Genomic DNA, 26,484 nt, shown 5'->3' with positions numbered 1-26,484 from the left:
TGTAAAGCATCATAGAGCTGAAATTGGGACTAGATTTGTATTTACAATACACAGGCTAAGCTTGTAGCATTTTGCAGTAAGGAATTTAGAAGCTTCATGAGATCCAAGATCAAACAAAAATATCAATCAACAGCTAGGTATGTCAATAAAATTAACATTTTGGATGAAAAATGGACAGTACCAAAATGGATCTGATCTAATTGCACAAGAACAATTCTAAACTGTCCTAACAGTTCCTGCTCCAAAATTCTGAACTTTATTTAAGTATTTTCATATAAAAGAATGTAGACACTACAAGGATGTAAAGTTGACAGCAATCCTCACTCTCGCTGGTAACAAAAGAAATCAGGTTTCATAATAAAAATATATTCCACAACATTCACATTATTTGTGAATGAAGAGAGCAGAGAATTATTTCCTACTCTATCCACGCAGAGCATTACATGTATTTGTTTGCAGAAAAGATGGATGAAATTAATTTGGCGAAATGAGAAAGCTGGAGAAAAAGGAAGATAAATCTTGACAGTTGACATCCAAGCTTTTGGTCTTAATAAAATAATCACAAAAATTCCATTATCTACATATTTACCCAACAAAAAGTTGCACTTTAACACACTAACACTTTGATAAGGCAAAGCAGTGTTTCATGTGCATACAATCCCTCGCGACACCTTTACTTCACCTTTCAATTGCATTTGCCTTAACAATGTGTAACAGAACTGCCTGATTACAAATTTACACAAAATGATATTTTTCTGTACATGATTGTCTGAGCAAATTCAACAGTCATCTTAAATTATAAGAAAACCGTTTTTCTGTAAACTACTTTGTGACATGACAGAATCAAATGTGCTTCTTGTGTCTAATGGCAAAATCTAATTTAAGTACCTTCATAAATGATGTTAACACAAAACAATCAGTTCATAAATAATAAGAGTACCCTGGATATTAGTGATCATGGAAACAAATCTTTTCCACAAGTAATATATGCTGCTAGCGTTTGTCCAACTCAGTTTTCAGTGTAACTTTTAGATTCATTATGGCAAAAATGTTTTCTTAAAACAGAAGCTTTAGACTGTTAGTGCTTAAAGCATTATCCATAACATTTGTTCTGAGGACCTTATAAAGAATATCGGTGAGATCTATTTTCTTTACCGGTCTGAACTCTTGTAGCAATATAGAAATAATAAGGCTGTTAAATGTTATGATGGCTTTTCACTGTACAGTCTTCGCCCATCACAGCTTTGCCAGGGATTGACTTGCCTCCATTTAAAGAATCGTTAAGGGTGAAGACAAATTGCTGTTGTATTTCAACACTTGGGACACATCACACAGTTTGGAGTCAGAAGCTGCCACAAGACAAAGAAATATTGTTGTCCACAAATAATGAGGGTGGAGATCCTACATTTCAAAGTACTGCTACAAGTACTCCAATTCCAGGGCATGATGTAGGGCCATAAGGTCAGAATGGCTTGAGATCCTCCAGAATGGCATGGTGTGCTGCAAAACAACACAAACAGGAAATCTGAGAAGACCACATAGTCTTTGCTCTGGCTAAACAATTGATTGCTTGACTTGCTAGCTCTAAACAAGCCAAAGCATCGAAGATATAAATTGTGTTCATAAATTGTCTAGTCTTTCTAAAAAATCACATTATATATTCATCAAAAGTGTTTTTGGTTTTCTGTTTTTAAAAGAGATTAAAATATTAAAGAAAACTGCTAAAGACAGCTGAAAAAGCATGCAGCATACAGACATCATAAACAGCTCTCAACGTTAACATGTTTGAACATTAAATCGTGATTGTATTCTATATTCAGTATAGTGAATTCAACTGATGCATATGATGCAGTTTATTACCATAATTGTTTTAAACCTGAGGAAACAGCAAGTTATTTACTGATATCCCATTTTAATTTGAATAAAGTTAGAAAGACTATTTTGTAATGATGGAAATTTACTACAGGAAGAACCTGCCTCATTAAGTAAAGATACATATGCCAGTAGGTTACTACCTGCCATTACTCAGGCATCAGAATGATGACAATCAGGTTCTGTTCACTATAAAAACAAATGCATTCATTGTAGAAATACGACTCTCAGGTGAACTAGAAGGAGGCCTTGTCAAGAAATGACTTGAAATGTTTTCCTCGGATCATTACCATGTCTTATCAAAGGTAAATATTCTCAGAAGGAATGCATTCCGATCCTTAATGCTTACGCTGACCTAAGTAATGGCCTTTCCTTTGTTGTATAAATTCCCTTTACTGTAGAGGTCGAATACTTTATTCACTAGCTATCATCCCAGAGTAGCACATCAGGGCAAATATTTCAAAATACCCTTATTAGACTTTTATATTGGGATTTTAAAAAATTACTTACTGCTTTAGGACTGTCAATTTGTTTGATTTGTTTCACTTTTTCTAAGGAGGTGATATGACCTTGGAGGAAGTCTTGGTAAGTAAGATACATTGCAAGTTAATATGCCCCTCAGGGGTTTCTTTGTGGATTATGTATTATCGTGCCATGCCATAATCCTGCCACCCATTGATTAATGTATGGTTGTGAAGTAGATATATGTTAAAAAATTACATTAAGGGAGCTATTATTTTCTAAAATTTACTTCAAAGTATATTTACTTTCCTATGGTAAACAGAAACCTAAACAGAATTATGGATGAGATCAGCAGCACTAAATGTTACAGGATAGTTTCTGCCTCATAAGACATGGAACTTTCAGTGATAATTTTCTTTATTCCATCACTTGAGTTCCCACAGAAAGAGCTTGTTTGAGCATGTTATTTATTCCTAATTCTGCCTGAGAACTACATTTTTGAAAGATTAAAAATAGCAAATCTGTCAATACATATTGACAAATATATCTTTGCTTAATGAGGTATGCTGTTCCCGTAGTACATTTCAATTATTACAAAATAGTCTAACTATATTCAAATTAAAATGGGATATCAATAGCAAATAGCAAAAATAGCAAATCTCATTCTTTCACCCAGTAGTTTTGAAGCCTTCCTAATCTTCATTATCATTCACTGCAGTTTGAATTAAGTTCCTTATTATATCAGATTCCTGCCTGCCCCTTAATTAGCATTCCAATGTTGAGGTTATTGGCAGGGAATTTAATTTACTCTATAAACTTAAGTCTCTAAAAGCTGAAGTGCCAATTCTTTTTATTAGGTACATATACATCAATTTCTCAATTTCAACAACAAAGAAATATGTACTTTAAGAGCACTCAAAACATAATTATTTAAAGATAAGCCAATTGACTACTGAATACCTTTCTCTTTTTTATTGCATGCCATGTACAAAAATTCCCCAATTTCAATAGATTTTGAATGATTTTATTTACAATTAAGTTTGCAAATACTTCAACCTTCTGTATTTGCGAAAACTCCATGTTTAAAGCACTCCAATAATGTTTCTGCCCTGGTGGGGCTCACTAGCGTGGGGAGGGGAAGGGAGATTAGAAACAAAGCTAGAGGGGTGGGTTCCAGTAGTGTTCACAGCCTTCTTGGTGCTGGGTCCCTTGATTGGGCACTGAGTGCTTGTCAGGGTCTGCCTGGTGACCTTCTGGAGCCCTGCACGGTGAATGCAAATTCTGGTGGGCTCAGGAAAGCTTGCCTTTAAGTGGCTCATTTGTGAGTCTAATTACCATTCCAACACCAGGATTTCCACATTCAGACCCTTTTTGTTGCTCACTAGATTGGGGGGTAATTTTTCCAATGCTGGATATTGGACCCAGTGGTCACACCCATTTCTCTGTGTCCCCTGCCATCATAACTGTTCCAGTTTACTCCACTAAATGCAATCCACTGCGAAGCTGTGAACCACTTCCTCTCATTTTTCCTGACCTGCTTGGAAGCTCTGACATAGTTGACCACACCATCCTCCTCTGTTGTCCAGTTGGGTATGACTGCCCTTGCCTGGTTCTGTTCTATCTATCTAGTTGTAACCTGAGAATCTGTGGATCCCTCGTATCGACCATCTACAAACTGTTCCTTGGCATTTGTCATGGATTTGCCTGGGAACAAATAAGATCCAGAAGTAACAAATGGAATGATGGGATGCAATCTACTTAGTAACACGGGAGAATCTGCCAGAAGCCCACATTCGAAAGGGCTAATGAGAAGCGTCCTTTTCCCAGTGACAAGATTAGCAGACATCTAGATAAGATCAAATATAAATGGCCCTGTCATCAGCAGGCCAGGGTAACATCTAACAGCAAACCAGTGAACAATTACTTTGTGAAGTCCTACAGCTAAGTTAATGCAGAAACCTTTATAAAGGCAGCTTACCTATCTTCGCTGAAGTAGGCAAAGATGCTTCCCAGACTGGATATTCCTCCTGGTATTGTGTGGTAACTGTAAGCAGGAGTTAGCTTATAGGTTTGTTTAAGGTGGATGTTGCTTGGGGAACAGGGAAGTCTTACTAAGTTCAGATATTGGGGATAAAGTTTGGAACAAGGGGTAATTGCCATATAAAATTGTGGGTATTTGCATAACTCTGGTGTTTATGTATTTTATAGAACTATAGTCTTATTTGTGTATCTTTGTCTTTTCTTTCATTTAATAAATAACCTTTAGTGAGTAGTAGAATCCAGCCAGGACTACAATGTTCCTTGGACTGCTGTTCCCGCCCTATCTTGAGATCCACACTCAGTACCATGCATTGACATATTAACACACTAGATATCACTCTGCAATATAATCAACTCACCCTAACACAAAACTGTCCTTACTCTTAGTTTCATTTCAATCTTTGTCTCATCCAACACCTTAACAAGAAATATTTTCTTTTCAGGTGTTAAGGAAAGCAAGCTTCAACAACTCATCGATAGTAATGCCCACCTAGGATCCTCCTCCCCTATCCGTCCCTCAAACCCCATCACTCCTGACGTCGGCCCTTGCAGTGTATTCACTATACCCTCTGACCATCCCCTCTCTGAAACTGAATGTGCTGTACTCAGCAAAGGACTCAGCTTCATACCGTTACGTCCTCAAATCAATTAATTTTGGGCTTGATGTGATGTTGAAATCTTCTTCAGCCACCTTTGTCTCTGTGCTTACTTCTTGGGGCAAGAGTTCTCCCCCATGTTCAACAGATCCTTTTGCCCACCTCCAATATTCTCCATTCACCTGGTCTCCTCCCTACGGCCTCTTACCTACTCTTTGGGCACGATTTTACCATTGCCTTGCGCCCATTTTCGGGCATGAAAATGTGGTAAAGTTGGGTGTAAGGCGAATAGCTGTGTTCATGCAGATTCCCACTTTACGAACACCTGAAAATGGCCCTGATCAGAACTGTGTCCGAAACGGGCACAATGTCAATTTAAATGCATTTGTATGAATTTAAAGTGACTCAATGAGATGCATTTCCCCCTTTACCATTGTGTCTGCCCATCCAGATTTGGCATGAAACAGACATGCTCGGCAAAGGTTTGTTTCGGGTGCTCCAACTTCTGAAGAGCTAAGTTCAAAACTTCTGATGGCTCTCTGACTTAGATCGGTGGCAGGGGGAAGGAAGGCGGGCCAGATCATTCTCTGGGGTGTGGGGGAGGAGGAGGTGGGTCAGATGTATCTCTGCTGGGTGGGTGGGTGAGTGGGGATGGGGGAAAGAGGGAGGCCCGATCATTCTGGTGGGGGGTGGGGAGTGGGGGTGGGGGGGGAAGGGGCAGGGAGGCCAGATGGATCTCTGGTGGGATGGAGGAAGAGGAGGAGGGGGCAGGCTAAATGGCTCTCTGACGGGGGGGCAGGGGGAGGGGAGTAGGGAGGGAGGCCCAATCATTTTCCAGTGCAGGGGGAAGGGGGAGAGAGAGGTCAGATGGTTCTCTGGTATGTGTGTGTGTGTGTGGGGTGGGGGGTGGTAGGAGAGAGAGGCAAGCCAAATGGATCTCTGGTGGGAGGGAGGGGCGAAAGGGGGTGGAGGGAGGTCTGATCATTCTCTGATGGGGGGGTAGGGTGAGGGAGGCCAATTGGATCTCTGGTGGGCGAGGGGTGGGGGGGGTGAGGAGGAAGGAGGCGGACCAGATTGTTCACTGTGGGGGAGGGAGGGGAGGAGGAGGGCCAGATCGGTCTCTAGTGAGGGGCGGGAGGAGGGAGGCTCAATCAGTCTCTGGTGGGGTGTGTGGGTGGAGAGGAGGAGGAAACCAGATGGATTTCTGGTGGGTGGGGGAGTCCACTGCCACGCTGCAGGTGATCGGTGGAGGGGAAGGGGGACAGGGGGTCACGATCGGTCTGAGAAATGGGGGAGTGGGTGGATTAGGGGGTTAGTTATGTTGTGGAGGTGGGGCGATATCTATGGGGGGGGCAATCGCTCCCGGGCTGCTTTACCCGCTTTTTGCGGCCTGTGAGCGATGCAACAGAGGAGCGTTTTTCAGTTTTTTTTCACTGTGCTTGCGCAGCTGAAGGCAGCAGTATTTTGGGCGCGATAAACCCTGCCCACGCAATTCGGACTCACGATTTTTTTTCAGACTAAGTGTGTATGGGGGCGCCTGAGAACAGGTTTCCAAAGTTGAATCTGAATTGTGCCCAGATTCAGCACTTAGAATCAAAATGGTAATATCACTCCCTTAATCTCTTCATTGTTGGCGTAACTCGACCGTCTCAATTTCACTGCTCCTCTCTTACGCTTTAACCTTTATCCTTCTGAACTTGCTGCACTTTGCTCTCTCAGGTCCAACCCTGACTTTGTCATCAAACTTGCCAACAAGGATGGTGCTGTAGTTGCCTGGCGTACTGACCTCTACCTCTCAGAGGCTGAGCACCATCTTTTGGATACTTCCTCTTACCTCCCACCTTCCCCTGGACCATGACCCCACCGCTAAACAAGCCAATGTTTCTAGGACTGTCATTGACCTCATCTTCTCCAAACCTCTCTCCACAGCTTCCAACCTCATATTCTTCCAGCCCTGAACAGTTCGCTTCTACTTCCTTCCCAAAATCCACTGCCCCAGTAGGCCCATTCCGTCAGCCTGTTCTTACCCCACTGAGCTCATTTCTTCCTATCTTGACTCTATCCTCTTGTCCAATTACTTCCCATCTACGTCGTGATTCCTCTGATGCCCTACATCATATCAACAACTTCCAGTTGCTGGCCAAACGGCATCCTCTTCACCATGGATGTCCAATTCCTCTACACCGCCATTTCCCTCAAGGTTGTCTGAGAGCTCTCCACTTCTTCCTTGAACAGAACTCTGAACAATTCCCAGAGGTCTGAACAATCCCCATCCAACACCATTCTCCTCCACCTGGCTGAACTTGTTCTCTCTCAACAATTTCTTCTTTGACTTGTTTCACTTTCTCCAAATAAAAGGTTTGCTACGAGTAAATGCAATGTGTCCTAGTTTTGCTTGTCTCTTTATGGGGTATGTGGAACATTCCTTGCTCCAGTCCTAGTCAGGCCCCCTCCCACAACTCTCTTACCGGTAAGTGCATTGATGATTATTTTGGTTCCGCATCATACTCTTGTCTGAGCCTGGAAAAGTTTATCGATTTTGCTTCCAACTTCCACTCCTCTAGCTCTTCCAGCCGGTCCATTTCTGACACTTCTTTCCTTTACTTGACTTCTCTGACTCCATTTCTGGTGATAGATTGTCCACTAACATGCATTACAAGCCCATCGACTCCCACAGTTAGCTTGATTGCAGTTCTTCACACGTCACATCCTGTAAGGGCTCCATCCCATTCTCTCAGTTCCTTTGACTCCATGACATCTGTTCTGATGATGCCACTTTCCAAATAGCTCTGCCAATATGTCTTCCCTCTTCCTAGATCGTGGATTTCCACCCAGTGTGGTTGACAGGCTTCTCAACCGTGTCTAACTCATCTCCCGCCTCACAGCTCTCACCCCCTTTCCCTCTCCACCCTCCCAGAGCCAGGATAGGGTCCTCCTCATTCTCACTTTTCACCACACCAGCCTCTGCATTCAAAGGATCACTCTCCGCCATTTCCGCTGACTCCAGCATGATACAACCACTAAACACATAAAGTTTAAAGTTTATTTATTAGTCACAAGTAGGACTTACATTAACACTGCAATGAAGTTATTGTGAAATTCCCCTTGTCACCACAGTCTGGTGCCTGTTCGGATCAATGCACCTAACCAGCACGTCTTTCAGAATGTGGGAGGAAACCAGAGCACCTGGAGGAAACGCATGCAGACATGGGGAGAACATGCAAACTCCATACAGGTAGTGATCCAAGCGGGAATCGAACCCAGGTTCCTGATGCTGTGAAGCAGCACTGCTAATCACTGTGCTACCGTGTTGTCCAAACTGTGCTACCGTGCCACCCATTGTCCCCTCACTCCCCCTGTCAGCATTTCACAGAGACCGTTCCCACCAGGAAATGCCTGTGCACTCCATCACACTTTACACCTCACCCCCTGCTCATAGCACCTTCCATTGCAATTGTTGAAGGTGCAACGTCTGTCCATTTATTTCCTCCCTGTTCGCCATCCAAGGGCCTAAATACTTTTTCAGGTGAAGCAGTGCTTCACCTGCACCTCCTTTAATCTGGTTTATAGCATTCGCTGTGCCCAGTGCAGTTTATTGTACATCGGAGAGACCAAATGCAGATTGGTTGACCACTTTTTAGAACACCTTTGGTCTCTCTGCAAGCAAGACCCAGACCTTCCTGTCATTTGTCATTTCAACACACCATCCTCTCATATCCACATGTCTGTCCTTGGCCTGTTGCAATATTCCAGTGAAGCCCAATGCAAACTGGAGGAATAGCACCTCATCTTCTGATTGGGCACTTTATAGCCTTCAGAGCACGAATGCTCTCTTCCATTTCCATTAGTTTTATTTTATCTTGTGCATTTTTAAAAAAATTTTTTTCTTCCATCATTTCATTTGTCCATTTTTTAAAATTTCCATCTTGTTAAAATTCAAAGTTTGTTTATTAGTGTCACAATTAGGCTTACATTAACACTGCAATCCCCAGGCGCCTGTCGGGTACGCTGAGGGAGAATTTAGCATGGCCAATGCACCTAATCAGCACGTCTTTTGGACTGTGGGAGGAAACCAGAGCATCTGGAGGAAACCCATGCAGACATGGAGTGTGTAGACTCTGCACAGACAGTGACCTAAGCTGGGAATTGAACCCGGGTCCCTGGCATTGTGAGGCAGCAATACCAACCGCCATGCCAGCGCTTCACCCATTTTTTTCCCGACCATGGTCTCCCCTCGCCCCTCCACTAGGACCATCTATTACATATCTCAGGATATCTTTGGACACACTGCTTACCTTTGCTCTGGGCTGCTATAAGCACCCTTCTTATTCATGATCATCACCATGTACATTTGCTTTTGTCTTCTTGTGTGAGACACCTTTGTCAATTACATCTCCCAACCTCACTTTAACAATATAAATCTTGCTCTATTTTCTTTGTCTTCAGCTCTGATGAAGGGCCATCCAGACTTGAAGCATGAGCTCTATTCTCTCTCCATAGATGCTGTCAGACTTGCTGAGATTTTCCAGCATTTTCTGTTTTTGTTATAGATTCCAGCATCCATAGTAATTTGATTTTTACTTTAACCTTTAGTAATTGATATGTTATGGCCAGGCTGCTTATTCTCACGTGAATTTCATGTGACTCCGAACACCATTTTTAAAAAACAATAAAACACATCACCATGAACCAGTGTCTCACGTTGAGGCGCCCTTGCAGATAACATCTGCGTGGTTTATGGCAGCATTACCTTCTGAAAACCCAACGTAGTTTCCACATGAATTTAAACGACATCCAACTCTACCTCACTGTTATCACTCTCAATCCTTTCCCTGTTTCTGATTTGCCACAGCCTCCCCTGACATCCATTAACAGAAGTGCAACTACTAAATAAATTATTGATCGTTTTCCACATTCACTCATAATTATTCATTCACCCACAATGTAACATGTAGAACAACAAAAGTAGAGAAGCAGGCCATTTGGTTCATCAATTCCACCAATTTCTCCACATTTACTACTTTGTGTAATTTCCCTCATGATCACAAATCCTTAGTCCTTGCCTTAAGCAACCAACTAATTCCCTGCAAAACGCTTTCTGTTTCAGCAATGTTTTTTGGAAAATAATTCCCTACTTTATTCTTTTTTAAAGTTTTTTGACCATAGTTTAATTTATTTTGTGATCATCAATTCTTCAAAAAATGGAAATCTCAGTCCCAATGATAAAAGCACTAATTTCCCAATTCTTTTTCCTTGCTGGTCACCCCTGATACTAGTGAATCAAAGTTGCACCCTTTCCATTAATGTTGTATCCTTCCTATAATGATTGTTGCATTCCAGCTATGGCCTAATTAAAGTCCTGTACAAATTCAACATTACATAATTGTTTGAATATTAAATATAGACAGAAATATAATAGGTATAAAGCTTTTTGCCTTTCTGTGGCCTTTTGTATGCCCAATCTTAATTAGCCATGAGGCTCTAAAACTAAAGTTTCTCTCTTTCTCTACTTCCTTTAAGATTGTGCTATTTACTTCACTATATCTCACATTCCTCTACACTGAACTGTGGCTTCTACCTATTTGCTCAATTTACCAAACCATCTCTAGCCTCATCACTAATCGCCATGTCACCACATCAATGTCATTAACAAGTTCCAATACTGTTCTCTGAATTCCTAAATCTAATTTATGTTTATAGTAAGTAAGCATTGCTCCAATGTAAACCCCTGTGGAACTTTTCTTATCAAAGCGCTTCAATTTGAAAAACATATCTCTATCCCATGTGCTATAGCATCAGGTCTAAGGCCTGGAGTTTTGCTCAAGTCAGGAGCGCAGAGTTAGGACCATTCCTGAGTCTGCAAATCTTACCTGGGAGAAAGTGAACCGGAGGTTGGATTTTCATTCTGAGGTGGCAGAGTTTCACGTAGTCAGGCCTGGTGGCCCTGGAGCAATTGTAGATGATGTGAGGTGCATGGGGGTGAAAGTGGGGGAGCGCTGGGCAGAAGGCCTGCCTCATTGCACTGGCACTGTATTGAAGTTCTTTAAAAACAGAAAAACACAAAACAGCCCTCCAGCCCAGCCTCATGCATTCTGCATGCCCCATTAATCCCACTTCCTTCCTCCCATCCACCCCCACTCCCTGCATGCAAACCTCTGCCCCTCTGCCCACCTCTGATGGCCCGATACCCTCCATGCCAATCTACACCCCTCTTCCACTCCCAATAACTCTTTATTGCCCGATATCAATTTATTGATAACCCATGCCCCTATCACCACCCTTTTCCCTTGCCCTTATCATAAAAATTCATCCGGTATCCACCATGGCAGACTTCAGGAACCATGTTGAGATTAAGTAAAATAAAGTTTCTGTTGCATTCTTTATTTTATAAAGGCTTTCATTGCCAAAATTCCATTTATTACATTTACATTTCTTCAACTATTTATTTATAACAACAAACATTTCTATCAATTGAATAAACTCTTATAAAACAAATAGTAGTGTCCATATTCCCACTTCGAAGAGTCTAATACCATTTGATGCTGTTAATCAAGCACTGAAATGGCAGCTATACTACTGTAATAATGGATAATGAGTCTAAACTTGGAAGGAGCCATGTTCAGGGGCAGGACTTCCAGGTTCTGGCCTCTTCATTTCTGCAATGACTGAGAGGTTCTCTATAGTTGTGAAAACCCAAGCCTAGGTTTTTATACTGCGAGTTGAAGAATTTATTATTGGAGTAATGTTATTTATTATGATTGCAAATTGTTCCAAATGTTATTAGTTGCTACCTACAATGTTTGAGACATTGAAACGGATTGTGCCCCCATTTGAATAGCCTTGCATAGTGCAACATGGAAGCATACAGTAATACTAGATTGGAAACAATTTTCTGGTTAACAGGCTCTTCTTAAGCAACTAACACATAAGTACTGTTTGGTAAAGAGGGCATTAAAAATCTTTGATCATTTACCTTTTTAGATGCCTGTTCTTCTTCTACACCATCTCCCACAACAACATACACTACTTTTCTGCCAAACCTTTGAATTATTCGTTCAAAGCAGCTTTCCTTTCCTAAAGCAAAGTATGTAAATTGTTAACTTAAAATAACTTCATTGTTTTCATATTCCACCAAAGTTAAATATTTTGCTTAACTACAGCAAAATAATCCAGCAGGTTTAAGCTCTTAACATATTGTGGCACACAGTGGAAAGATGTGTTTTTTTTGTTTGAAATTCCTTGTATGAACTACCAATATCAGTTATGTCATCAACACAGGGAGAGATAACACTTTCTAGTACCTAGTCACATACAAGAGCATTGACCAATGAATAGAAGAAAATGATTCAATGTCTTCTTGGCTGGGAATATTGGATGACATAGGAGACAAAGATAAGTGGATAAAACAGTCTTTTTTTAAGAAAGCAAAATTATAAGTAATTAACACTTTGAATCATCCCAGTAAATTAAGTGAAAAGCCCTAAATAACCTCAATTCAATATTTGCAAAGAAATGCAAGTGCGTTTATACTATTCATGTGCCAGAAAGCAAAGGTTAATGTAGACTAGGTGTTTTTGTGTTTCATGATATATATCAATAATTTTAGACTTAAACGTAAGGGAGATAATTAAGGTATTTGGAGATATTACAAAAATTGATGCTGAGGAAGTTGACAGTGAAGGAGAATGATGCAGGCTATACGAAGGTAGTAATGGGCTATTCAGTTGGACAATAAAGTGGCAAAGTGATTGGAGTATGAAACTTACTGCCAGAAAGGATGATAGAGGTACAAACTCTCAGCACTTTTAAAAAGCATTATATATGCCTTGAAGTGCTATAACTTACAAAGCCACAAATCACAGACTAGACAGTGGGATTAGGTTCGTTAATTCTTATTCAGTTGATACAGACACAATGGACCAAATAGCCTCCTTCTGTGCTGTAATTTTCCATGATTTCTGATTCTATATCTATTGTTAGGCCATATATTTTAAAACTATGAATTATAGTTCATTCTGCCTCATGCATCAAAAATGCTTTTCTTACAAATACTGCCAGAGTTTTTAGCATTAATGTGTTTATTAGTCATATCATTATTGGGAGAGTACGAATCTTGGGAAATGCCAAGCATACTTGGACTAGAGATGAAGTGAAATACTTCTGTTATTTGCATTACACTTTTTTATACAGGTATTACTCACCTATTTTTGTTGCACTATACACGTTTTCAATTGGAAAAACAATTCCTAATCCATAAAGCAGCACTTTGGCAAGAGCAGGTATCAATTGAGTTGTTGTTACTAAAATATTTATACAATTTGACCTGAAAGACATCATATTTTTGGTATTACTAAAAATTATGTTATAAAACTAGAAGTAGATGCATTCTAAATTAAAGAAAAAGGAGTTCAACCATTTTGTTACAAGGCAAATACTATAGATTGTGCTATTGTATTACCGTGTTTTGTACAAATGCAGTGATCTGTACTAATCATGGATAAAACCCTTCAATACTCGGTATTAGAGAGATAGATAAAGGCTTTTAGACAAAATTTATATTTTGCTCAACTATTATAACAAAATGTTGCAAAAACAAATGTGTAAGTACTCACATTTACACAGCCAATGTGAGGTTATGCATGACGAATGAAGAAAAATATGGATCCAACATTTAATTTTAAGGGGAGACTTTTTCTTATTGACTGACCCACTAAAGAGGGTTGACTGTAGTAGATAGTTTGTGGTTGGAGGTCAGGTAGCATGTGAAAAACTCCAAAGTCTGGATTTTCCCACATGCTGTGGAGTTAAGCTTTTGGGTCAGATAGATTTCCTGACTGAAGACAGCCTGATTGATACACTTGGTTTCCATTCAGACAGGGAACACTCCAGAGAAGGCCACAGGAGCTGATAAGGCTGATTTATGGCCCTAACCTGAGTGATAGGGGATGGGGGGTTTGAGGAGTGGATTTGGGGATCTGATCCCAATCTTGGGAGGAGTGTGAGGTTAACAAATGCTTCAATTGCGATCCCCTAACTGTCTGATCCCAGAGAAGGAGGTTTACATGGTAGGTTGTGTCTGATAGTGTAGGAGCTTGGGAGGTTGGGAGGAAGACTCCTGCTCCTCATGGTCAATGATGAGTGCTGTGAATACAATTTCTTTCTCCTTGAGACAGCTCTCATTTTACAGCAGCTGCTAAATTTCCTGAGGCTTAGGAAACACGACCAGCAAAAGTTTAATCTACGAAGCTGGATAAATTCAAGGCTTCCAGCCTTGCTACCATATTTAAAATGCCATGCCACCTTGGAGCAGACTGCAGCTGCTCACCCTTTGCCCCAACACCGTAGGATCCAGAAGTTTGCAGGGTTGAATGGGTTTCCCAGGGTGAGACTCTTAAATTTCCCTAAACTATTTCATCTTGTTCTGTTTGAGGATCTCCCCTATCTCCTCCCTAATTAGCAGCTGGTGATCTGCTCCTATGCTACTGCTAATACTCCGGCAAAGTACAGTTATTGGGAAATGGAAGATTATCAAGCAGAAACTATTATTGAAAAATAGTTTCTCTAATTTTCCTATTGTCTAAGTTTTCAAGGTTACTTCCACACAATATAGCATGGCTGGAATTGACAACTTAGCATGTGGAAATTTGTGATTTAAATCTCGCTTCTCACTAAAAGGGATTGAATATAAAAGTAGGGAGGTCTTGCTGCAGCTGTATAGGGCATTGGTGAGGCCGCAGCTGGAGTACTGTGTGCAGTTTTGGGCGCCGCACCTGCGCAAGGATATTTTGGCCCTGGAGGGAGTGCAGAGGAGGTTTACTAGGCTGATACCGGAGTTGAGGGGGTTGAGCTATGAGGAGAGGCTGAATAAACTAGGCTTGTACTCGTTAGAGTTTAGAAGAATGAGGGGAGATCTCATTGAGACGTATAAGATGATGAATGGGATGGATAGGATAGAGGTGGAGAGACTCTTCCCGCTCAAAAAAGACAGTAGGACTAGGGGGCACAGCCTCAAGATAAAGGGGAGGCGGTTTAGAATGGAGTTGAGGAGGAACTTCTTCACTCAAAGGGTGGTGAATCTCTGGAATTCTCTGCCCGTTGAAGTGGTGGAGGCTGCCTCGCTAAATATTTTTAAGAAGCGGGTTGATGGGTTCTTGATAAGAGAGGGGATTAAGGGTTATGGGGAGAGGGCGGGAAAGTGGAACTGAGCTACAACAGATCAGCCATGATCTTATTGAATGGCGGGGCAGGCTCGAAGGGCTAGATGGCCTACTCCTGCTGCTATTTCTTATGTTCTTATGTAAAAAACAATATTCAATTATGCAGGTTGTAAAATCTCTACTGAGTTGATGGAAGTGAATATCGAGTGGGGTTTAGAACAACTGGGCAGGGAGTATAAGGGGGAGCTGATCCAATATCACCAGTTTTGTGCCCTCACCAAAAGTTGGAGTTCTACTGAGTGCATTTAACTCTGAATTTCATTTGATGACAAGAGCATATCTAGTTCCTTTATGCAATCCATTTGATTTCTTCTTATCCCACTCTTGATGACATACCATTTGAAATATCTACTACCCTTTTAGTAAAAGATATTTCTCCTTCAGTTGTTATATTCTTATGTTGTGTTTAGTTTGGAAATATGACTCCTTGTCTACAAATTCTACACAACAGAATATCTTACGAATCCACTTTATCTGAACCATTCATAATTTCTTCTCTCAAGGCTTTTTACAATTCACTTCCTTAGTTTTTGCCTTTCAAGACAGAAAAGATCCAATATAGTCAATCTTCCCTTATATACGGAACCACAATGCGCTTTGCCATTGAACTATCCCAATTCAGATTTTTAAATTTATACAAAATATCAGAAAAATAAGATAAACTATTTATGTTTTGCTTTCATTATCTTGATGTTTCAATTCTTTTCCAGATAAGCTTATTTTTTGATGCTGCTGTCTTATTATAAAATGTTTTCATCAATATAATGACCTCAGTTCACTCAAGATTGTACGTTCACATCTACCCTCACCTTGAATGAATGAGTGTCAGCACTTTCAGTGCAAGTGTTAACCAGGAATCTGTTAAAGCTTCAATTTCTGCTCGCAACTGCAACCATGATTCCCTTTTAGTTGGGCCAAGGAGACCTGAGGTTTAGTTAAATAATGATTCTGAGTTAAAGATTCATTTGTTATTTATACCAAACATTTCAACAGCAAATATTCCAATATGTAACAGAATTAAACACAACCATTCAATGCAATTCTATCACAAAACATAACGAAGAAAAATAATCCATGCAAGGATCCAGCTGGTATACCTAAGCATTGTATAAAGCCCTACAAGGTTAAAACAACATTTTTACAAAATATTGAATATAGTTCTTTTATTTTATATTTTGCTTCTTTTTCTTCTCCATGAGTGCCCACAAATCTACATTCAGGTAGCAAGACAGAACAGCATGGATCACGTACCCACATGGTTACTTACTGAAGCCCTGCTTAAATCAAGACTTTTGTTAGGTTTACTTTTGCAATTGGAGACATTAATCAAGCAGGATAAGTTGAGAAATTGAATTCTGCTGGATTTTTATCATTTTCTGACATGCAAACATTTCATTTCGCTAGATTTCTCCAAATACCAATCTACTTGAGAACAAATGGATTTCAAGCGAAATACACAAACTTGATCAAGAGAAATCCCTCAAATGCAAATGCATAACATTTTGGTTGGAATTCTTTTACTTAAAAAGTGACGTAGCATATTATCCCAACTTGACCATAAATGCAGATACTGTTAACACAAACCTTAATTTAACATGATAAGTCTACACTAAGGAATTGAATAATCATAAAGATTATGAAGTACACATACATGATGATAATTTTTTCAACTGACAAAGGTTTGAATATTCCAACACTGCCAGATTAACAAAAGAAACATTCAGAAACTGAAATAAATCATGTAAGCACAATACTTAATTTGAGTTTTGACTTTTAAAATTCTAACTTATTAATTTTAGCAGATACAGTGATCATATCACCATCCAATAGTCAGCAAAAACAGTACTCACTTTCACCGCTAACATGTTACATACAAAATGATTTAATTCCTTGCAAATTAACCAAATAGTTCATGAAGGAAAATTAGAATACTTGCCTCCAACATTATTTTTGTAGGTGTTATATATTTCTTTTACTCTTCGATAGCGAAAAGCTAACTTCCGCATCCAATCAACCCCTCCACGCACACCAGTTGCTAGGCAAAGATTTGCACTTGTTGCTGCAGCGTGAAAACCATCTGTGGCAAAGTTATAAGTGCTGTGTAAATGGATACAAATGAGTCAGCCATCAGTAGAGAACAGAACTCGATATGTTACATAACATACTGTGATATCTAAGAAGTAAATTCTGTTACTTAGTGATTAACATACCTCAAATCCTGCCCATTATCATCTGACGATACATCATCAATGTGAACTTGATCACATTCCTGTAAGGAATTAAGGATGTTTGTAAGAAGTGAAATGCAGGTTGAAATTGAATTATTTTTGAAAGAAGTCTGAAAGCAATGGCAAAAAAAAGGGATTTGTAAATTTGGCTATATGTAAATTTGGCTAATATTTCTATTTTTTTTAATTAAAACACTCTTGTAAAATCAAAATTAAATTATTTACTGTCTTTTATTCATACACATATAATGGTGCAATTTTAAATCAAATGAGCAATAAATTATCTGATAAGGATAATCAATCAGTAACAGCCTTGAAAAACCACAATTTCCTTTGTTTTGTTGCAAAAGAAAATTCATTGGTGCATTGCTTGGTGTGGACAATGACAACGAAGTTCATGAAAATATTTTTAATATTCATCAGTGTTAGTATCTTCAAATAGCAGGTACCTGCTCGAGTGATTTTGTAAAAACGTAAGGGAATTCTAAAAGAATGGAACATGATGATGCACATATTTGATTAGTTACCTCTTTGAGGGCTACAAGATCAAGTATACTTTGGGCCAAATCTTCCTTGGACTGGCATTCGCTATCAGATTGCCACTCTGCTCCTAGACTGGAGCTCCACATTTGACATCTGACTTGAATCTATGGGAAAATGTGGAAGCTAATAGCTCTTCGAGTCCTACAGGAGCACTGGGAAAACCAAAACCACCCTCTCTTTATACAGCAGTGGTTGCTGTATGCCAGTAACTTTCGATGTCTCAGCAATTTTGACAAGCTATGGAGAGATAATAAATATGCAGGTAGGTGAAGGGTGTGTTGGATGGAGCGAGGGATGTGTTGGATGGAGCGGGGGGTGGGCTGGGGGGCTGTTGTGGGTCAGTAGTATAGTTAGTTACCTAGCAGTTAGAACTGCTTCTAACTTTTCCTGAGTAACTATTCTGCTACATTATTTGGAACCATCCAAAAGCTTTAAATTGGAGCTTTGGAAGATTCCAGGTGCAGGTTCTACAGAGGTTGAAACCTTCCAGGCAAATTTCCATGCAGTGCTTATGGGGGTCATCCGGCAGAGCATTCGCAGTACGATCCCCCAAAGAATGGAAAATCAGGGCCCTTATATTCAAGAACAACAGCTTGTAGTTATGTAGCACCTTCAGGATAATATAATGTCCCAAGACAGTAGTGCTACCAAAGAAAATTTGACACTGAGCCCATAAGGAGACATTAGGGGGCGACTGAGTGAAGTTTTAAGGAGCGTTTTAAAGGAGCAGAGAGAGGAATAGAGGCAGAAAAGTTTAAGGAGGGAATTCTAGTCTTTGGAATCCTGCTGCAGAAGGCATGAATACCAATGATGGAATGATTAAAATCAGAGATGATCAAGAGGTCAGAGTTGAAGAAACTCAGAAATTTTGAAGTGATGAAGACAGAAAGAGATTCCAGAGATACAGGAGGAGGAAACAATGAAGTGTTTTGAAAATAAGTGTATTTTAAAATCATGGCATTGTTAACTGTCTTCCCCAGTGCAGATCACTGAGCACAGGGTAGGCGGATGAATGGGACTTGATATTTGATTTGTCACATGTATTGGGGTACAGTGTAAAATATTGCTTATTGCGTACAATAAAAACAAATCGTGCATAGACTACATAGGGGAGAAGGAAAAGAGAGAGCGCAGATATAGAGGTGAATTTTCTTGTTCTGGCCACCATAGGAACTGGAGCAGGTGAGGGGCAGACCATGGAAAGGTCCGATGACCCCAGGCAAGCAGAGTCGAAAAATCCCGCCGATAGGATTAGAGTCACGGACAGGGTGTACAAAAAGATCAGTTTAATACGTCCTGATGGCAGCAGGGATGAAACTATTCTTGAGTCAGTAGGCACGTGTTCTCAGACTTTTGAAACATTTTTCCCAATGGAAGAAGGTGGAAGAGAGTATATCTGGGGTGTGTGAGGACTTTGATTATGCTGGCTACTTTTCTAAAGCAGCAGGAAGTGCAGATGGAATCAATGGATGGGAGGCTGGTTTGCCTGATGGACTGGGCTACATTCACAACCCTTTGTAGTTTCTTGTGGTTTTGGGCAGGGCAAGAACCATAGCAAGCTGTGGTACATCCGGACAGTGTGTTTTCTATGGTGCATCTGTAAACTTTGGTGAAAGTAGGAGCAAAATTTCCTGAGCCTTCTGAGAAAGCAGAAGCGTGGTGGGCTTTCTTAATAATAGCATCAGCGTGGAGCAACATGGACAGGTTGTTGGTGCTCTGGACACCTAGAAATTTGAAGCTCTCAACCATTTCCACTTCATCACCATTGATGTAGACAGGGGCATGTCCTCCACTACGCTTTCTGAAGTCACTGGCTACCTCCTTCATTTTACTGATTTTGAGGGAGAGATTATTGTATTTACACCATTTTGCCAGATTCTTTATCTCTTTCCTGTACTCTGTCTCATCACTGTTTGAGATCCAACCCATTATGGTGGTATCATCAGCAAACTTGAAAATGGAGTTTGAATGGAATTTGGCCACAGTCATAAATATATAAGAAATATAGTCAGAGACTGAGGGCACAGCTTTCATATGAGTTAGGATGCAGGAAGCAGAGTTTAGGTTGACCTGACATTTATGGAAGGCAAAACTTGGGAGGCAAATCTGGAGGTAATAAAGACATGAATAAAGTTTTCAGCACCAGATGAACTGAGGCAGGAGTGAAATCAGGCAATATTACCAAGGTGGAAATAGGCAGTCTTAACAATGACATAAATATGTGGTTGGAAACTCATCTCAGGGTTAAATATATTATCATGATTATGAACAGTCTGGGTCAGCTTCAGACAGTTACCAGGGACATGGATGAAGTCAGTGGCCAGTGAATAGAATTTGTGGTGGGGGCTGAAGGCTTTGTTCTTTCAAATATTTAGTTGGAAGAAACTTCTGCTCATCTAGTACTAGATGTCAGATGTAAAATAAAACTATAATTCTTAATTTTCTATCAAAAGTATTAAAAATCCACTTATGTTCTTGTCCCCCAGAACTAATTCTGATGTAATATTTGACATTTTTGCAGAATTTCCTTCCAGACTTAAATAATGGAAAACATGTTTCAAAATAAAAATCATCTTCAAATGATTAAGTAGGTAAATAAGTGAGAACCAAAAGACAACAATTGGAAAGTTATTCTTTATGAGTTACTTTGCTGATTCAAAATTAAATTTGCAAGTAGGTTTTGAACTGATATGCACATTAAATGACTTAAAATCCCTTTTCCTATACTTAATAAAGATAGCAATAGCAAATGAAATCTCTTATTTTTCATTTCATTGTTATGATTTGAATTTAAATATCATGTTCAGCTAGGTTGTTTCAATCAATTTTCAGAGTAACAAAACAGACTTACTGTTGTTGCATACTGCATGCTCAAAAAAATTGAACCCGATGCAAACTGCCAATGAAATTATGACCCCTGATTGCCATTGAGCCACACACCACCATTGCCTCAGGCTTGCATTTAAAAGGCTAGTAGACAAAAAAAATCTGCAACTAGTTTGCTGTAGACATTCTATGTCCATGTTTTGCTAAATTGTATATAGTAAAAGAGTTTAACACGGGGCACTGCTAATAAAGCATGCGAGGCCCAATCTACAAGGCAGTATTTGGGAATGATACAAAATGTGTGCTATAATGAGAGGCCCATTACAGGTTTGGCACTTTATATGTTCTCCTATGAGACAACATGAGAAAAAGGGAGAAAGACAGAGAATTGGAAGTTGTGGCATATCAGAATATGTTTTTCTTTTACAGTGGAGAATGCTGCTTTAGCTACACATCAAATATTATTCTCTGAATATACAAATAAATGTCTGGGTTTGAACATTTTCATTTTACTGAGTATTTTCAGGACATTTTTTATCTTTCTGGATTTGTTCGTAAGGGAGGGAGAGAACTGCAGAGAAACTAAAACCAGCTGTTCCTTAACAGAATTAAAATCCTGACCCTCAACCTCTGTTCTAATACATCTAGTCTGCAATCAAACCTCTCCCAGCAAGCAGCGAGGGCGAAGGAGGAAAAGACTTTGACCCTGTAACCTTCTCCTCCTTCTCAGAGGTCAACAACTTCAGATAAGAGAGAAAGTCACTGTGGCCTCACAGGAGGGCTGTGAATTTAACATTTTATAAAATAAGTCATCAGTTGAAGACATAATTCAGAAACTTTTTTTGAAGTTGTTTGTTAAATCTGTCTTAAGGTAATGCATGAAGACCTCTCTAATATGATGGTTTTCACAATTTGTCATAGGCAGATCTAACTTGATAACACAGTACTTGAGAGATTGATAATATTGGTTTTAAAAAAAGGATTGGCAGAGAAAAAAAATAATGGAAGCCATGGCTGGGGAGGAATAGACACATGCAGTTGCTCTCAAACCCTCACACAGGGCTATAATCCTTTTAATCAGAGTAAGGGTTCTTATGTGCACAACCAGAAGCAAAACCTGAAATTATACAGTTAACATCATGAGAGACAAAAGCCCTTCACCAGGAGCTATTTAGTAGAACTCCAACACCCAATTACATACTAATTGGCTGTTGATGAATCTATTACGACTATTCTTCTTTAACATCCTGTGTTTGTTTTCTCCTGCTTGCTTTGGGTTGTCAGCCACAACTTGCGGCAACTGTTTGAAGCATTGTTCGGAAAGCAAACCTTCCATAATTATGTGACGCCAATTCTTACTCAAAAAATTCAACAGATGGGAACTTGTTTATTTGTGGGGAGATTAACTGTGGTAGTTTTAATGATCAATGATTGTACATGGTGTGATTACAGATTAAAACTATTGTTTCTCAGTTTTTAGAATGTTTAATTGCCATTGCTATTAGATTAAATAAATGTTTTGCTTTCAGCTGTCACCTGTCCAAAATGGCAAGATTTCTTAAATTTTACAGAAATTATAGAGTTTATAAACACAGGAGATGACCATTTCGCCCATTTTGTTCGTTCTTATTCTATGTTAGAGCAATCCAAAACCAATACAATAGTCTCATGTTTTTCCCATAACTCTACATCATCTTCTGTTACAAATATTTACATTTTCCCTTCAAGTATTCAATGACATCTGTCTCAACCACTGCCTGTGATGGACGAGTCCATGCCCAACAATGCCCGTTATCTCTGATCTTTTCACTCTTAGGGGGAAATTTTACCTTTTTTTCCTGAGTGCTGGGTGAACTTGAAACTGGAAAAGTTTCAGATCTGTCTTTTGGGCATACTTTCAGGCCCCCACTGTGCCTGCAAAAATATCAGCAAACCTGTTCCTCGTTGCAGAAACCTGTGGGCAGGGCTTAATGTGCCCGAAACCCTGCAGAAGGAGATAGTGTGCATGCGCAGGCTTCTAGAACATAGAACATTACAGTGCAGTACAGGCCCTTCGGCCCTCGATGTTGCACCCACCTGTGAAACCAATCTAAAGCCATCTAACATACACTATTCCAATATCCAATGACCTTTTAAATGCCCTTAATCCACGATTGTTGCAGGTAGGGCATTCCACGCTCTTACTACTCTCTGAGTAAAGAAATGCACGTGTGCATTAGCAGCAGCAGGGGTCTGACTGAAAAGAGAGAGCTGTCAGGTCCTTGCTAGTGCAGGCTACCTGAAGCAGTTCTCCCCTCCTTGCAATCGCAGGGGTCCACTTACTAGACTGATCGAGGACCCCCCTCCCCCACTGATCGTGGACCCTCTGCCTCTCCCCACTGATCGTGGACCCGTTGCCCCCTCCCCCAACTGATCACTGCAGTGTGGCAGCAGGTCCCCTCTCCTTCCTTCACCCCATAATAGCTGCAGAGTGGCAGCTACCTCCCTCCCTCCCTCCCCCCCACAGATAGTTGCAAAGTGGCAGCGGGCCCCCTCCGCATTAGCCAGTCCCCCATGTTAGCTGCTCCCCATTGGCTCCATCCCACTGGCCCTGCTTCCATTTGCCCTGCCCCCTGGCCCTGCCAGGTGGGTATTGTCCAGGTATTGTCCAAGGACGATGCTCAAGGGGCCCTTGCCCTCTGCCTCCCTGCGGGGCCTTAATAGCCTCCAGTTACACTTGCAAGGCCAAGCTGACTGCCCCCCCATTCATGGGGCGTATATCTATTCCTCGGCGAGGTCATAAGGCGGGAGGGGGCAGATCTGGATGATTGAGCCTTGGGCACGTTAAACAGATGTAAAGCAACATTACAATAAATTTGAACGCATTAACCTGCCTCTCGCCCATTTCCGGCAACTGACTGACCGTGCTTGTAAAATGGCACCAGTCGCGAAAACTGGCACCAATGGCGCTAAGCGCTTTACACCCGATTTTACTATTGCGTCGCTGCCCTTGTATGACAATTTTAAAATTGATGACTCTTGTTCACCAGTTCCCCAACCCGAGGGAATCATCTTGTTCATTCCATCAAGTTCCTTAATAATTTAAAAAACTCTGCCAAAACATTCATTGTCTGAGTTTGCTCCAAAAATTATAAATACTTCATTCCTCTTGTCTATCCAATCAATCTCTTTATTCAAAAAGTTTACTGAATTTGTCAAATGTTACAACTTATTCCAAAATGTTAATTTGATCCCAATGTGCTGCTGCTGATTTACTAGCTCCCTTGTTAATTCTGTACAGTATTACCTCTTTCTACTTGAACATAACTCCATCAAACTCCCATTTTAAATACTCTATTGCATTTGCCCAATTATGTCAACCCATGCTGCCTCCCTGCAGTCAAACTGTCAACTGTTGTCCATTTAAGGATGACAGGCAGACTCTCACAGCTGGAGGGTCAATCAGAAGCCTTCCAACATGAATAGAAAAGCAGGCTCTGATGGAAGCTAAGTGAGAGAGAGGGCAGTTCAATATGTGATATCCTTTCTCCTGCCTTTTAAGTTTTGAATAAAAAATGGCTTATGAGGTCAATTAATGTGTAGGTATGCAGGATGAACCTCTCTACAAGGCGGCCTGTGGCTGCTCCTGCATGCAGGAAATCAGTAAGAGGCTGCCTCCCTGGCCTGCCTTTGGTCTGCCCATGGTAGACACTTGGTGAGTGGGTGTGGAGGTGGCATGGGGATATGAAGGTGAAAAGGAATGGGTGGAGGACATGAGATGACATTGACTTGGCATGCAAGATATGAGGGGCCATGGGGGCGAGTGGATGTCATAAGTTGGCATTGGTTGGAGCATGAGTATGCGTCAGTATGAGAAGACATGGGTAATTAATCTCATTGGAACTTAGGCCATAGTATTCTTGGGGTGCCCAGAGGAATGCTCCTGCTAGCTTTGTCACAGAAAAGCTAATTTAAAAAGAACTACAGCCATCCACCTATTTGTTCCTCAAAATTCAATTGAGGTACTTTGTATGCCACAGAATACATTGCACACCAATGCACTGACCATCCATTGAAAGGTCTCTTCAAAGTTTATACTTGATTGAGTCAAGTATAAACAAAACAATAAGTGATCCACATCTATTTTGGGATCACTAGTATTCCATTTATGTTAGAGAAGCTGGCTTAAAACTGACTTGCACTGTTTTACTGAAATAGCTGAATTTCAATTTCTGGATATGTTTTCGGAGCATGATTCAAATTTGGCCCAGACTTTGCCCACGATGGAAAGTCTCCGCATCGTGATGAAAATAGCAGAAATGTCCACAAACTGGAAGTCGCACCCGCAAGCACAGCACTTCCCATTTTTGCGGGGGTAGGAATGGAGGAGGGGCATGTTTTATGTATGTACGGTTTACAGAGGAAGCTGGCTATTTAAATAATTAGCTGCTTCCATTGTTGAGAATGCATGCTAACCTCATGGCTTACTGATGGAATAGACAGTACCTGTGAATTTAGTATTTTCATACTCTGGGCAAGTATAGATACAGCTTCCTTCTGTATTTGTCCCTGGAAAAAAATCTCCCCCAATTCACTTACAAGTGCACTTTCAAAATCCCACTGACTACCCACTGACTCATCATTCACTATTCCAACATTTCTGCAGCTACTGATTTTCTCAATCACACTCTCTCTTCTGCCTTCAATGCACTTGTTTACATTAAAACTATCATTCTCTGTCAACCTGGCCACTACGCCTAGTATGAACCTCATTTTTGCTCCCGTAAGTCCAGAGGATGCAGACATATTGCTGCACCACTTTTACGATAACAGCTTGAGTTCATTGTGCGATACAGGTGTCATAAAACAATATGAACTAATTGCATATTCTGCAGCATGGGACCAATTATTCCTCTACTTTGTGAGGACACTCGGTTTTTAAGTATTGGCTTGCTTTCTAAAGTACATTGTCTATCACTAATTTTGCTTTTGGCTCTTCTCATAATAAGATTTGTAGTTGCTTGTGAAATCACAGCAATCATGTGTCTTCAATGTTGCAAGTCACTTTTCTATTAATGCTTTCAGCTACTCAAGTTTAAAGTTTATTTATTAGTGTCACAAGTAGGCTTACATTAACACTGCAATGAAGTTGCTGTGAAAATTCAGTAGTCACCACGCTCTGGTGCCTGTTCGGGTACACGGAAGGAGAATTTAGCATGGCCAATGCACCAAACAGCACATCTTTTGGACTGTTGGAGGAAACCGGAGCACCCAGAGGAAGCCCACGCAGGTATGGGAGAATGTGCAGACTCCACACAGTGACTCAAGCTGGGAATTGAACCCGGGTCCCTGGCGCTATGAAGCAGCAGTGCTACCACTATGCCATCACAACTGCTATGACTCTGTGAGATATTTGATCTTGAAGTCATGAAGAAGACTTTCTGACCATTTGTAGATGTACAGAGGTCAATGATTGATTCTGACAAGGCTAACAATGTAGTCAGTACTTGGTGATGAATGCAGAGAGTAAGTTTTCTGCTATAGAGATACATGCACCAATGTTTACAAACATCAATGGAGGCTAGTGCTTCTTGCTCTCCAGAAGTGTATTTGCATTCAGTTTCTGATGACATGTAACAGTAATTGGTCATTCACTTCCTTTTATGTACCGTGAGAGTATAGGTCCAAACGCATTTCCTGACACAAATCTATTGTGGCAAA

At 40.5% G+C, this 26,484-nt stretch overlaps 1 protein-coding gene across 1 annotated transcript in view; it reads right to left on the bottom strand.

The window, feature by feature from the left end:
• Positions 1-239: 239 nt before the first annotated feature.
• The window catches only part of eya1 (EYA transcriptional coactivator and phosphatase 1), a 169,686-nt gene continuing 143,441 nt past the window's right edge, over positions 240-26,484 (bottom strand). Inside the window, exons 12-17 of the mRNA XM_080194096.1 lie at positions 17,398-17,456; positions 17,124-17,284; positions 15,997-16,111; positions 13,172-13,293; positions 11,944-12,044; positions 240-1,500 (exon numbers count right to left, since the gene is read on the bottom strand). Coding sequence (XP_080050222.1) covers positions 1,420-1,500; positions 11,944-12,044; positions 13,172-13,293; positions 15,997-16,111; positions 17,124-17,284; positions 17,398-17,456 — 639 coding nt within the window. The 3' untranslated portion in view covers positions 240-1,419. The remainder of the gene's footprint in view (positions 1,501-11,943; positions 12,045-13,171; positions 13,294-15,996; positions 16,112-17,123; positions 17,285-17,397; positions 17,457-26,484) is intronic.

This window comes from Carcharhinus amblyrhynchos, chromosome 8 (genome assembly GCF_965287045.1).
Source record: "Carcharhinus amblyrhynchos chromosome 8, sCarAmb.v2.hapA, whole genome shotgun sequence".
Taxonomy (NCBI): Eukaryota; Metazoa; Chordata; class Chondrichthyes; order Carcharhiniformes; family Carcharhinidae; genus Carcharhinus; species Carcharhinus amblyrhynchos.
The sequence above is the reverse complement of the archived record's forward strand: the minus strand, read 5'-3'. Positions and strand labels throughout refer to the sequence as shown.